This window comes from Crocodylus porosus, unplaced genomic scaffold (assembly GCF_001723895.1).
Source record: "Crocodylus porosus isolate Cpor-Errol unplaced genomic scaffold, CroPor_comp1, whole genome shotgun sequence".
NCBI lineage: Eukaryota > Metazoa > Chordata > Crocodylia > Crocodylidae > Crocodylus > Crocodylus porosus.
The window spans coordinates 292,085-304,746 of record NW_017728942.1 but is presented as its reverse complement, the minus strand read 5'-3'; the positions used below and the strand labels follow the sequence as shown (position 1 = coordinate 304,746).

The following is a 12,662-nucleotide window of genomic DNA, read 5'->3' as shown; positions in this document are numbered from 1 at the left end:
TGCCTGCATGATCACATACCTCAGATCTGGTGCAGCGAAGATAAAAAATGACTGAGATGGCCTTTGAGTGACAGTCAGAGACAGGGAGTAGATCAGCTTAGAATTTTCTTGGAGGCTGGAGGATGAGTACATAGAGGGCAAGACAACGCCTGCCTGGAAATCAAAGAATAATTTTGACACTGGAATCAAAAGTGAATGTAACTATTCAATGAATCTATCCAGGTCCCTTTTAATCCTTCACACCCCTTTCTCATTCCTTGTCTCTCGCATATACATATTCCATACATTTATGAAGTTTTTTGTTCCAGTGAAAAGAATTGCACCTCCCAGCCCAAAATGACCCAATATTCCATTTTATCATCTGAATAACGATTAATTTAAGATTATTGTTCATTTCAATAGCACAGAGTTAGAAAAACAATAGCTACACCTGCAGCATGTTTGTGAACTTGACTCTGTACGGGCAACTGTTAATGGATCGAGTCGCTCACTATAAATGCATGTTGACACATAACTTACAATTATAAACCTAAACTAGTACCTGCACCTGCTGCCCATCTCAAAGAACAGAGAATAAATGCACAAATCTTTCAAGCCCTTCTATAATCACCATGTCAATGAAAAGGGAAACCTTTGGGTTGGTTTTGCTGTGGCTTACTGTTTAAGTCTGTCTGGCTTATTTTGCAAAACTCATGTCATTCCATTCCCCAAATCAAAAGCATTTGCCCACAGATTCATTTTATTAATAGGTCTTTGCTTGGATCTTGCCCTGAGTCTCTTTGTTTTTTCAGGTTTTTCTCAGTAAGGTGAGAGCCAAGGGAAGAATTAGGCAAATGCACTTTGTATTCTGGGTTGAGTCAGCTCTTCCATAGACAGGTTGTAGCCCAAAGGCCAATTCCTCAACTGGAGTGAACCCTTGCAGTTCAGATGCCCTGTGCTGCTTTATACCGGCAGAGGAGCTGACCCCTTGTTACTGCCTTTTCTCCGTTTCACTATTCCCAGGGAACATATGGCTGAGACAAAGTGCTCGGGGAAAGCCCTCAAGTCTCCTCTTTGTATACAGAACTAGCGCCAAATAGCCAGTGCCCAAGCAAACTTCCCTTAGCTTTCCCCACTTCAGTGCCTGAAGTCTAATTGTGGACGGCTCAAGAGCTTACCGCCAGGGCGGACAGGCTTGCTGACCCATAACCCCATGAGGCCCATTGCTACAGGACCAGCCTCGGGCTCCAAGTCCTTCCCAATCTGACTGCTCAGTGTGGAGGGGAAAGAAGAAGGAAATGATGAAGAGATGAGGCAGGGGATTAACAGTATGGTAAGAAGGGTGCCAGACACCCACCATCCCCGCAGAAACCTTGATGTAGCTCCAGGGAAGAAAGGCTGAAAGTATCTTTGAAATCGCTCTCCCACGACTCAGCCAGCATCTCCACTGCCCTCTGTTCTCCTCTTGGGACCTGGCACAATCATGGAAGAAAAAGATACATGGTGTAGGAGGCACAGCCCTCCAGGAGAAGGAGCAGATGACAGCATGGCTTCCATGCCCAGCCACCAGCAGAAACACCAGGAGTCATGTTCAAGGACAGAGAGAGACAGAGAGGAAAGGAGATGGGTTGAGCCACACATTTTGCGAAGGCTCAGGCTAGACAATAAAGTTGGGGTCCATTTGAAGGATGTTGTGGTGCTGGAGCAAGGGGAGCTCAGTCTCTCTGACTTATTCAACCCTCTGCTTCAGGTGCAATAACCAAAACGGAGCCATTTAGCTGGTGAAACTAATGCGGTGGATGCACAGGCACTACCCGGACTGCCTGGAGCACTTCACAAGGTCTTTATCCTCTCCTCCCTTTTTAAGGAGCCAGTTAGAAATGGTTCATCAACCTGTTTGTTGAGCAAATAAAAATACCATTTTTTAGTAAAAACAAAAATGTTTTAAAAAGTCATTTCATTTGGGAGAGGAGGGGAAGCTGGGGACCCTGAAATAATGTCTTGGTCCATTGCTTTTGGAGCTAAGAGTTTTGATTTTTTTTTGCATCAAACTGAGTCAGAATTCATTGCTTTTCAAAGCTTTTGAAGGTCAAAATGAAAAAGAAAAGGGAATGTTTGGATTTTATTGAAATGTTTTCATCAGCCTGGAATGACTTGAAGATTTTGAGCTGCAGAAAATTTTTAATTTTTTTTTCTTTTTGTTCCATTGTTACACCAGGACATGTTTCAAAGCTGCACATGCTTCAGAATGGTTGGAACTGGAAATCCTGTTCCTGCCCATCCCTACTTACCTACCTCTCCAGGCAGTGGGAAGACCGCATTTTGAACGGCCATGCTGGAGGCTGGGCACATGCTCTCACAGTGCCCAGCCCTGGGGAATGGAACAGTAGGCACTTTTCAACTTCTTGTTTGCATCTCACTTCTTTTACCTGGCATCCACTGTTAAAGCTAATCTGGATCCCTCCAGTTTAATAAACCCCCTTAGCATCTGTGCTTGAGAAGAGAAAATGCTCTGGATTTCCAAACTGCAGCAGCCTTCATAAACTTTTCTAATGGGCTGTAAATTCTAATGAACTGTAATTCAAATGCAGTCCTGGCTCCTAGTCCATGAGATGAACTCCACAAGGAACCCTGACGCTCAGCTGAGCATGAAAAGGCCTTGCCATGCTTCCGGTCTCCTTGGGTTTAAACACATTCCAGCTCTTCTGGTGTTTTTCTTTCCTTTCTACATAGCTAAAACTCCCATTGTGAGAACAAAGTCCTCAAGAATGAATGTATGAGGTCCCAAGCTGCTTTTTTCTGCACCTCAGTGCATCATAATGCCCTTGCTCTGCTATTGGGAACCTGCTCCTCCAGCTTCAGCCCTCTAACCCACTGCATGGGCATCTACAGAAGTGAGGAGGTGGGGAATCATCTGCAATTCCTGCGAGGATGTGGACAGTTCAAATGAAGATCCACCTTGTAAAACATTTGCTGCAACCTGTCCATTGTTATCTCATTGATAGCATGCAACAACAGGCCCAAAAGGAATTAGTTAGTTTCTTTCCTCAGGAGGCAACACGCTTCTCTGAATGTCTTGCTGAAGAGATGTTCAAGACTATAACCTCAAATGTCTCCATGGCAACTTTCGGTATCATCTGAAATCAGCTATCATTGTTTGTCATTACCATAGGTATCCAGTGCCTATGGATGGGTATGAGAGTGCCACCTTGGGCAAGTGACCATTCACGAACTGTAAAATGGGTATAATAGCCTTCAAATGTCTCATTTATAGCCTTAATTGTAAGCTTTTTGTAAAATCCTGACACCATTGAAGCCAATAACAAAACTCATGTTGTCTTCACAGGATCCCTTGTGTCTGCACAGGCTAGCAAAGCAGGGTCTCAGTTGAGGAGGGCTGGAGGGGGGGCCCTAGGTTTTTTTTTCAGAGATTGGAAGGCTGGAAGGGACCTCGGAAGATCATCAAGTCCAGCCCCCTGCATCAGGCAGGAAAGACAACTTCAAGGTGACCGTCCAGTCTCCTCTTGAAGATTTCCAGGGTAGGTGATTGCACCACCCATGGAGGGAGCTTATTCCACAGTCTGGACGCCCTGACTGTGAAGAAGTTTTTCTGAATGTTGAGCCTGAAACGGTCTTCCAGGAGTTTATGGCCATTACTCCTGGTTTTCCCCAAGGGCACCCTGGTGAACAGTTGTTCATTGAGCCCTTCATGTACGCCCCTGATGTAGCAGTAAGACGCTACCAAGTCCCCTCTCTGCCTTCACTTTTTCAGGCTGAAGAGTCCCAGGTCCCTCAGCCTTTCCTCATATGGCTTGCCGTGCAAATCTCTGATCATATGGGTGGTCCTTCACTGGGCTCTCTCGAGCTTTACAGGTGCTAACCAAGAGAAGGCAGTAATCAAAAAAAAATGGAACCAGGGAGATGTATTTGTTCCAATAAACCCATCTCATAGTATTGATGCTTTCAAAAATAACTAACCCTGATAATTCCCATGTGAATAACTTCAGGTCAGATGCTGAAGGTCAGTTTTTATTCAGTCCTTTCTCAGGCAATGCTCCCAGTGAAGGCACTGGAGGAGCTTGAATAAAAGCTGATCAAGACCTCAGGATTTTGGCTCCTTCTCAGGTAAGGACCCCTCACTCTGCTCCTATGCAGCTGAATGTGATTCGTTAAGGAAACACGACCACCGCACCACTGGGCCCTGAATGCCCAACATGCTCACATGCGGGGAGTGGTGGTGGTGGGGCGCGGGCATTAATTGGCTTCCCTGGGAGTTTTGCTTGAGTCAGGATGAATAAAAATAGGCTGCGGTCCCTGAGGACTCATCCTAGCAGTCAGTACAGCAAGAAGCAGGGGGGATGCTTCCATAGGCAACTTTCCTTTGATGTGAAGGGAAATCCTAAAGCTTTTGTTTTGCTTAAAACTCTCCCATCTTGGACCCTGTATGGGGCATTATAATCTCGAGTAGCTTGGGGGCCCAGATGCTCCATGCCTGTTTCCAGTCACCGGGGTTAGCGCATCCTCCTCTTGTGACACAGAGACCTTCATTGGACCTGCTTTCAAATCACCCTTAATGCAGTGCTGGGCAGGTCAATGGGAGGGGAGGGGATCATCTCTGGGAAGAAAATGCACTTTGGGGCTTTCCCTTGAACTTTTGAATGGGCTCCAAGAGGCGAGAGGACGTACATGTTTGTTTAAAAGGTCCTTCGGAGTCCGTGGAAATTAAAAAGGGGAGTTCAAACACTTACTCTGGCAGCATAATATGAAGCAAAACAGCTCCGAGCTGAGGAGAATGCCGATGCTGAACCAGCCAGCCCCGCTCGCTGGGGTTCGTGGTCTTCAACAATTGCAGCCCCCGGAGTGCGGGGGCCCCTTGCGGTACCTGGAGTTCAGTTGATTGAATCCCAGCTTTTATTAGCACTGACAGTGTAATCTGTTGCAGATGGTCACACAAGGTGGTCGCCAAATGGCTCCTCCTGTTAATCACAGGTCCCCCCCTCGCCACCCCCTTGCTTCAGCCACTGCAGCCTGCTCTACCTGGATAAAACACGTGGGCTCAAGGGAGCAGCTTTACAGTGTGTTTATTTCCTGAAATCATAAAGCACAAGAATCACATACTTCAGCAGGAACCTCTGCCTTAGTCATCAAGCGTGTGTTTTACAGGCTCAGGCAGTGAGACAGCGATGAACACTTCATGCATGATGTGCTTTGGGGCTACTAAGGGTTTTGGACTGAGCATCGCTTGTGAAGGCATCTCCTGGCCCTGGCGTTCATTCAGAAGTTCTTTTTGCTAGCTAGTGCTTTTCACTAGCAGATCTCCAAGTGCTTTACAGAGCAGTGTATCCTCATCCCTGCTGTGCATGTAAGGAAACTGAGGCATGAGGAAGTGTTCAAGTGCATCTCACAGGACCTGGGAAGAGCACCTAGGGAGTGAGTCTCCTGGGCTAATTACAGATAATCAAAAAGCCCAAGGCTGAATCAATTCAGTCTTTGCAGATTTATCTAAACTGCAGAGATTAAACTGCAAAACAACTGGACACACATTTATCTTTGACGCAGGAAGTGCAGCCACATGCCTGCAGTGGCTCAGGCTAGAAGCCAGGAGGGCACTAGAGCACAGCTCTCTGGCATGTAGCCAGCATGGGCTGTGTGTTTGTTTCCTCTTTCTGCTGCCCCAGAGGTGTCTGGGATTTGCAGTCCAGAATCACAGCATCAGGACTCTGCAGGGTTGCTCCTCACAGCCTCTTCCTGCTTCCAGGTGCCTCTGGGATTTGTTGTCTACAGTTGCAACCAGTAGTAAGTTTTTAGCAGGGCAGGGCAACTCTGTACTTGGAGGGAGGGAAGTTTAACCCCCTGCCCTGGCCCCAGACCCCAGCTGGGGTTTGTCTGGGATGGCAGTCCCTGCCTTACCCCCCTCCACCCCACCAGCCCTTCTCTGCTGGAGCAGACAGCCCAGCCCAGCCCAGGGCTGGAAAGCATGCCGAGATGCTGGGGGGACTGTGATTTAACTTGAACCAGGAAGGGGGCTGGGACAGAAGTTTCACAAACCAGTTTGACCCAAATCAGTTAAGTCTGATACTACATTCAACCAGCTTAATCTTAAACCAGTTTCAGACAGTTTGAAACTGGTTTATATGCACTGAACTTCTGTTCTGTTACAGGTGTAAACCAGTTTCTGATTACTTAAACCAGTTTATGTGTAACTTCTGTCCGTAGCCCTAAGCCTTGGTACAGGGCTTTAGCTAGTAAGCTGCTCTGCCTCCCAATGAGAGGCCATTTATTAAATTCACTAGTTTAGTGAGTGATTGCCAGTGTGGGACATGGTACAAATAATGCCATATAAAATCTAAGAGGACTCGATCACACCTACAACTGGCCTGCCTGGCAGGGGAAGGGCAAAGAAACTTGCTTGGAGGTTAGAAATGGCACCTGAAGAGTGCCTCCTTAAGGAGGCCAACTGAGCTATGTTCAGCATATTAGCCCAGGAAATGAAGGGAGGTGACTCTGAACATCTTCTCACAGCTCAGAGTAGGGCATGGTCCAGTCCAGATCCACGTGTAAAACTAAAGCAGCCCAAGGGCTGCCTAAATAACAGTAAGTCTCATGGGGACACTTCCACTCCCCGGCAGCACTGGAATGCAAGGTGCTTTGGTCACACTCCGGCCTGCCCCAGCCCAGCAGAGTGGGAACAGGTGACATAGGTCCAACATAAGGGGCAATGACCTGGCTTACTTGGATGCCAAACAGTCTGTACCTCTCCTTTCTCCTTGTTTAATGTGGTGCTTGTTTAACATGAATGGGATTGATCTGTTGGAGCCTAGGCAGTCCCCTGTCCATTTTAAACCTTCACTATAAGAGCCTTGTAGCCCCTGCTACTCTCCGGCTAGACAAGAATGCAGCTTACCATGGCATTTTTGGGACGTCAGGAGGTGGTGGGTTTTCATACAAGGAACAAAGCCTTCTTGCCACTCTTACTATATTTTTAATCCCACTAAATAGGGCACAGATAATTTAGCCCTGATGGACAGAAAACGCAGGGAAGAACCATGAATCCCAGTGGAATCCAGCAGGATTGCTAGGGACTGCTCTGGTGAATCTCACTATGACCCAGACCATGTGCTAGATGCACCCTCCAGGGAAAACTTTGTTGGACAGCCTAAAACCAAGTGGTTGGGGCAGCCTAGCAGCCTTATCTGCTGGATCAATATGAGCAGTTGCAAGAATGGCCCCCAAGATTTAGTTAAGAATCATAAGCCAGAAGCGATCTATATAATCTTGTGCCAAAGGGCAGAACAATTAGAAACCTTTAGTACCTTCCAAATGTGGCTTTTTAAGTGCATACAACACATACCTGTGAGTAAGTGTGTCTATAGATATTTACTCTCTCTATACATCAGCTCCTGGTACTGTACACCCACGCCTGGCCTGAAGGTGGTCCATACCTGAAATCCTTCCTTTTAACAGCTTAGTTACTTCTGAAAATTCAGAATTTTATGGATGAAAAGCTGAAAGTAATTAATGGAATGTACCTTCCCCCCTCCCTCTTCCTCACCATTTCCTGTTGGGAAAAGGAGAAAACAAAAAACCCCAAACCTTCCTGCCTTGCTCAGTCATAAAGACTGTAATGAGCTAAGCTCAGATGGGAAAGTTGGTTTGTACCAGGCAAGCACTTAATTAAAGAATGAGCATGCAGCAGATCTGTTCCATTTTACAACCACACATCTTCCTGTTTTATAAAAATGCCTTTTGAAACCCAAAGGAAACGGTGCAGTAGACAGGAGAATGGGACCTGCTGGCCTGATGTTATCCACTTCCACCTTTAAAAAGGTGACACAGAGACACAGATTGCTGGGAGTGGAATGGCTGGCTTTGTTCCTGACATTTAAAAACAATACCTACCTTTCTCTGCCCAAAGATCAGGATAATGAAAACCAGGGGAAGCGGGAGGAAATGAGACAAAAACGAAAGCTCAGCCTGTAGGGAAGTCATGGTAAATTTAGATGTGCTGTCTTAAGAAGCCAACACTGCACTTAAATATCCAACATCTTCACCCCTTTAGGAAGGCTTGTGTGTGAAGTGCAGGACCGGGCCCCTAAAGTGGCTCCGTGAATGCATTTAACATAGCAGGATTTCCTCTGGAGTGGCTTCTATCAGAGCCCTTCACTAACTCTACTCTTCTTCGCAGAGTATTTCTAGACCCTATAAGCTCAGCAAGGGAAAGGAATTGTTTAATGGTAGGACTTGGCCATTCTGGAGCAACCAAGGACTTCGAGTGCTTTGCAAATACTCCACAAGTCAAGTTTTACCTCCGGGACTGGGAGTATTATTATTCATTTTGCAGATCACATAGCCATCACATAAAGCACCCTGTCTGCACCAGGGGCACTAGAGGTAACTCCCACTGGTGCAACTCCAACAGAATTAGCAATCATGGAACAAGCAGTGTAGACAGGACTTAAGCATTTTTCACCACTATGGCATCTAGGGAAACTGAATTAATGGGCTTGTCCACAGAATTATTCTCGAGTAGTTATTGTGCCTTAAGAGTCTCATCCTACTTTATGCAAAGAAACTTTCAAGCCCGCGGTTTCAATGGTAAAAGCAGCCATAGCTCCCAGCTCACCTGCACCACAGTTCTATATTTGGCTCGTGACCAGCCACTACTTTCTGGTAGTACAAGTAGTGGTATCAAAGAAACCGAGTTTTGGTATCAACCTGCTGCCTGAATAACATCCCAAAGGAAGCAGGCGGGTAGCAGGCTGCATCTAGAAAAGAGCATGAGAAAAGTATTCTGCAAGGAACAATGTTGCCTCAGTTGGGGGAAGGAATGGGATTTAAGCAGCTAACAGGTGTTTTCCATTCCTCTGCTCTGTCACTCAGCTGGAAGAGTCTGGAGGGACTTAGCCGATTTCCATGACTCAGTCATCCTGAACTTCCCCGCAAAAATATGCGTAACTTTACCTCAACAAAGGCTCCTTGCATCTGCACCACAACTTTGTTTCACTTCTACTAACCCAGCAAGCAGAATCTGGAACATCCCAAGGGTTCTCCTTCCAGCACCCCTTTTAAAATCTGTTAAACCTACCAGTCCCAAATTTAGCTCCACAGGCCAGACAGTCTTTTGGTCATTTAAAAGGCTGTCACTTTAAGCAGCTACTCGCGCACAATGCCAGAATGAGGCAACAGAGGGATCAAGTCACAATCTGGTCCCGTTTTCATGCTGCCAAGATCCAGCTGTGCATGCATTTGACTTTAAAAAAAAAAAGCCATGAGAGCATATTATAAATTAACCGTTTTATTGAATATCAATAAACTGTATATAATTATATAAAAAGTTTCATCAGTACAAAATGTGGCACAAAAATATAAATACCAGTGTACCTTTGAAATGTAAACATACTCTTTGTTATGAATCTGTGAAAACAATGTACAAAGAAAGATGCATTCAGTAGGCACCTGTCAATAACCATAAATAGTTCTTTTGGCACACACCTGTCAATGGCCAGGCCTTTGCATAGGGCACCATTGTATCATCTGACAAGTGCCTGCTATTAGTCACAGTTCTCTTGAAAAGCAGTTGTTAAGAGTCATATTAACAGGTGCTTGAGTGCATAGCTGCTCTGTAAACAGGATTCTTGTTTGAAATGGCTACCAATGCCTTTTACGGACATTGTTAATCTGGAAGGCATTGCAAATTGTCATTGTGCTGGGGAAGAAGCAGCTGCTTCAGAACTAATGTGATACTGTATTATTGCATAGTAACACCTTCTACAGGCGGCGTATGTACAATCCAGGGAGAAGGGGGTGACAGTAACACTTTGCTTTTGTCCTTCATTTAAAATAAAATGGAAAAAAAAAACCCACCATGCGCTGGAAAAAAGAAAGTCTTAGTTCATAATCAGTTACCAAGTGGTTATGGTAAAAAACAAAAACCACACAACTGCCAAATACATTTCAGACCAGCTGTGTGGTCATAATTCAAGGCCAGATCCTACATGGTGCTGAGTGCCTTCAGCAACTGACAGGCACCTGTTAAGGCTCTGGAAAGGCTCACATTGAATCCAGGGGCCCAATCCTGCACCCACAGACCTTGGCTAGTTTGCGTGATCCACTGGCTCTCCTTGAGAGAGAGAGAGAGACAGACAGTCAAGCATAGCAGAGTCCGATCCTACACCCACAGGGCACTTACAGTTTTGCCACCGACTCCCATGGAAGAAGGATCAGGTCTTCAGACTGTGCAAGAGGAACAAAAAAAAATGGAGGGGGGTGGCGGGGAAGGAGTCTTTTAAGGCCTGAAGCAGCTGGATATACAGGGCTTGATACACACTGTCATGGCAACATGAAGGAAACTATCTCCTACAGAAACTAAAATTACAAAATATATGTATTTGCATGTAAAAAGTCCTCGGGGGGGAGGGAGGGTGTTTAGTGTCTTTCAGCGAGTTCCAGAGCAGCCCGTTTCCTCGTGTTTGTGAAGAAGTGACATTCTGGAGAAAGTCCGGGAGCAGGTTTTGCACTGATACTTCTTTACATCTGAATGGGTTTGCAGGTGGGCACGGAGATTAGAGCGGTCAGCAAAGGCCCTATTGCAGTGCGTACAGGAAAAAGGCTTTTCACCTAGAAGACAAAAGAGAATGCTTCACCATTAGCTCCCGGGGGTGGGGAAGGGGGCAGGAAATATCAAAGCATGGCCCACTTGTTAGTCCAAAACTCAGTTAAAAAAAAAAAAAAGAGGGAGAGAGAGGGGCTGGGCATGCAAAAGAGGGCTGGGTGTTATACAGAGATCACCACACAGATCTTTTCCTATTGATTTTTTTTTTTTTTGAATGCATGCGATTCACATACAGAAAATGCTCTGCTTGGAAATTTAGCATAAAAAGAAGAAAAAAAAACTCCAGTTACTATATGAAGCTACAAGAGTTTCCCACTGGGGAAAAGGTTAAAAATAAATAAATAAGTCAAGACAGTTTCACTAAGAAATTAGAAAGCAGAACCATGTCAAGGTCTGGCTGCCAGCAGCTGAAATGGCTTGCAGAGCTGCCACCCAGTGAAGCATCAAGCTTCACGGTTATGAAGTGAACCGCGGCCAGGCTTCCTTGAAGGCAGCCAGCCCTAAACCTGGGAGTGGAGCGATTTCCTTTTCAGAGGCTCCCCTTCCCCCAGGCCCTGCTTAAAAACCTGCAGCCAAGTAAATTCTTGCCCGAGAGGCTCTTGTGGAGGAAACAAACGTGTACGCTCAATTTGGAAAGCACAATTAAGTCTTCCCAGCTTCCTTCAGACCTCAGCTTTGGGCCTTGGAGAGGGTGTGAAATCAGCGCCAAGTGACAATGAAACGAGCCCCGTGGCCAGCACAAAGGCGGTGGAGGGGATGCATTGTAAATGGGATACTTCTTGGATTAAAAGCCAAGAGCTCAGAGAGGCTGGCAGCTGCGAGTGCGGGGCTGCCCCAGGCATTACAGTAACAGGTGCACCAAGCTAGCAGCACTGGTACATTAAAGCACCTGCCAGCACTGCCCAGGAGCCTCCAGGGGCGCCTCAATAGCAGCATTAGCCAAACAATGAGTCATTGGGGAGCCTGGCCAGGATGCATCACAACCGCACCTTTTGTGCTGGCACTCCGCTCATCCCCCCTGGGATCAGGAGGGTTTCAGACGCTCGGGGTGTAGGAGTCACCCAGTGCCCTCAGCCCCAGGCTGGGGAGAAAGCCCCAGGCAGAGCCCAGCCCCTGGATGTGGGGCACAGGGACGATCTTCAGGGGCAGTTAGGAGATGCTAGAGGGGGTGGAGAAAACCACCTGTTCTGCCCTTAGCACCATACCTAGACTCCTGGTGGCCCCAAGGAAAGACTTAGAGATAGTAACAATAATCATCATCATCTTTACTGTTTTTGGACCTGGACACTGCCTGGTCTGCTCATGCCTGGGGCACATCCACTAGCTCTGCTGGGTCCCAGCAGGGCCAAGAGCAGCAGGGGCTCAATCCGTGGCGTCTGCCATCCCTGGGACAGTCCTGCCTTGCCCTGGGGCTGGCTCAGGGCCCCTCAGCCCCTACAGCTTCTCAGCCTAGCGCTCGACCACCCGCCCAGTGCCAGGGGTCTGCCGGGGGCCACGGCCCCCGCCCAGCCACGCAGGGCCCAGGCCCGCTCGCCCGCCCGGCGGGGCCACGTACCCGTGTGCGTGCGGATGTGGCCCTGCAGCAGCCAGGGCCGGGAGAAGGCCTTGCCGCACATCTTGCAGACGCAGGGCAGCGTGTGGCTTCGGATGTGCATCTTGAGCGCGCCCAGGCTGACGTACTCCTTCTCGCAGTACTTGCAGCTGAAGGCCTTCCTGGGCTGCGCGTCGCAGTGCAGCTGGCGGTGCTTGGCCAGGCCGGCGAAGGTGGAGTAGGGCTTGCGGCACTGCCCGCACTGGAACTTCTCGGCCTCGGGGGCGGCGGGCGAGGCCGGGCTGGGCGGGTCCGACGTCTTGCTGCCCTCGTCCTCCTCGCTCGACAGCGACGTGAGGTCCAGCGGCTTGGGCTCGGCGCCGCCCGCGCCGCCCGCCGGCTCCTCGGGGAAGAAGGAGGACAGCAGCCCCGCGCCCCACGCCAGCGGCGGGCAGCAGCCGGGCAGCAGCGGGTGCTTGTCGTACAGCAGCCCTGCGGGACACAGCGGCGTCAGCTCGGCCCGCGCCCAGCCCCGTCCCG

General features: G+C 48.0%; 1 protein-coding gene across 1 annotated transcript; it reads right to left on the bottom strand.

Annotated features, from left to right (window-relative positions):
* Positions 1–9,255: 9,255 nt before the first annotated feature.
* Positions 9,256–12,660, bottom strand: SNAI1 (snail family transcriptional repressor 1; the record flags this gene model as incomplete). Its single annotated transcript, XM_019548080.1, has 2 exons — positions 9,256–10,596; positions 12,147–12,660. Coding segments are annotated over 2 exons (696 nt in total), but the record flags the coding sequence as incomplete, so codon positions are not given.
* Positions 12,661–12,662: the final 2 nt, after the last annotated feature.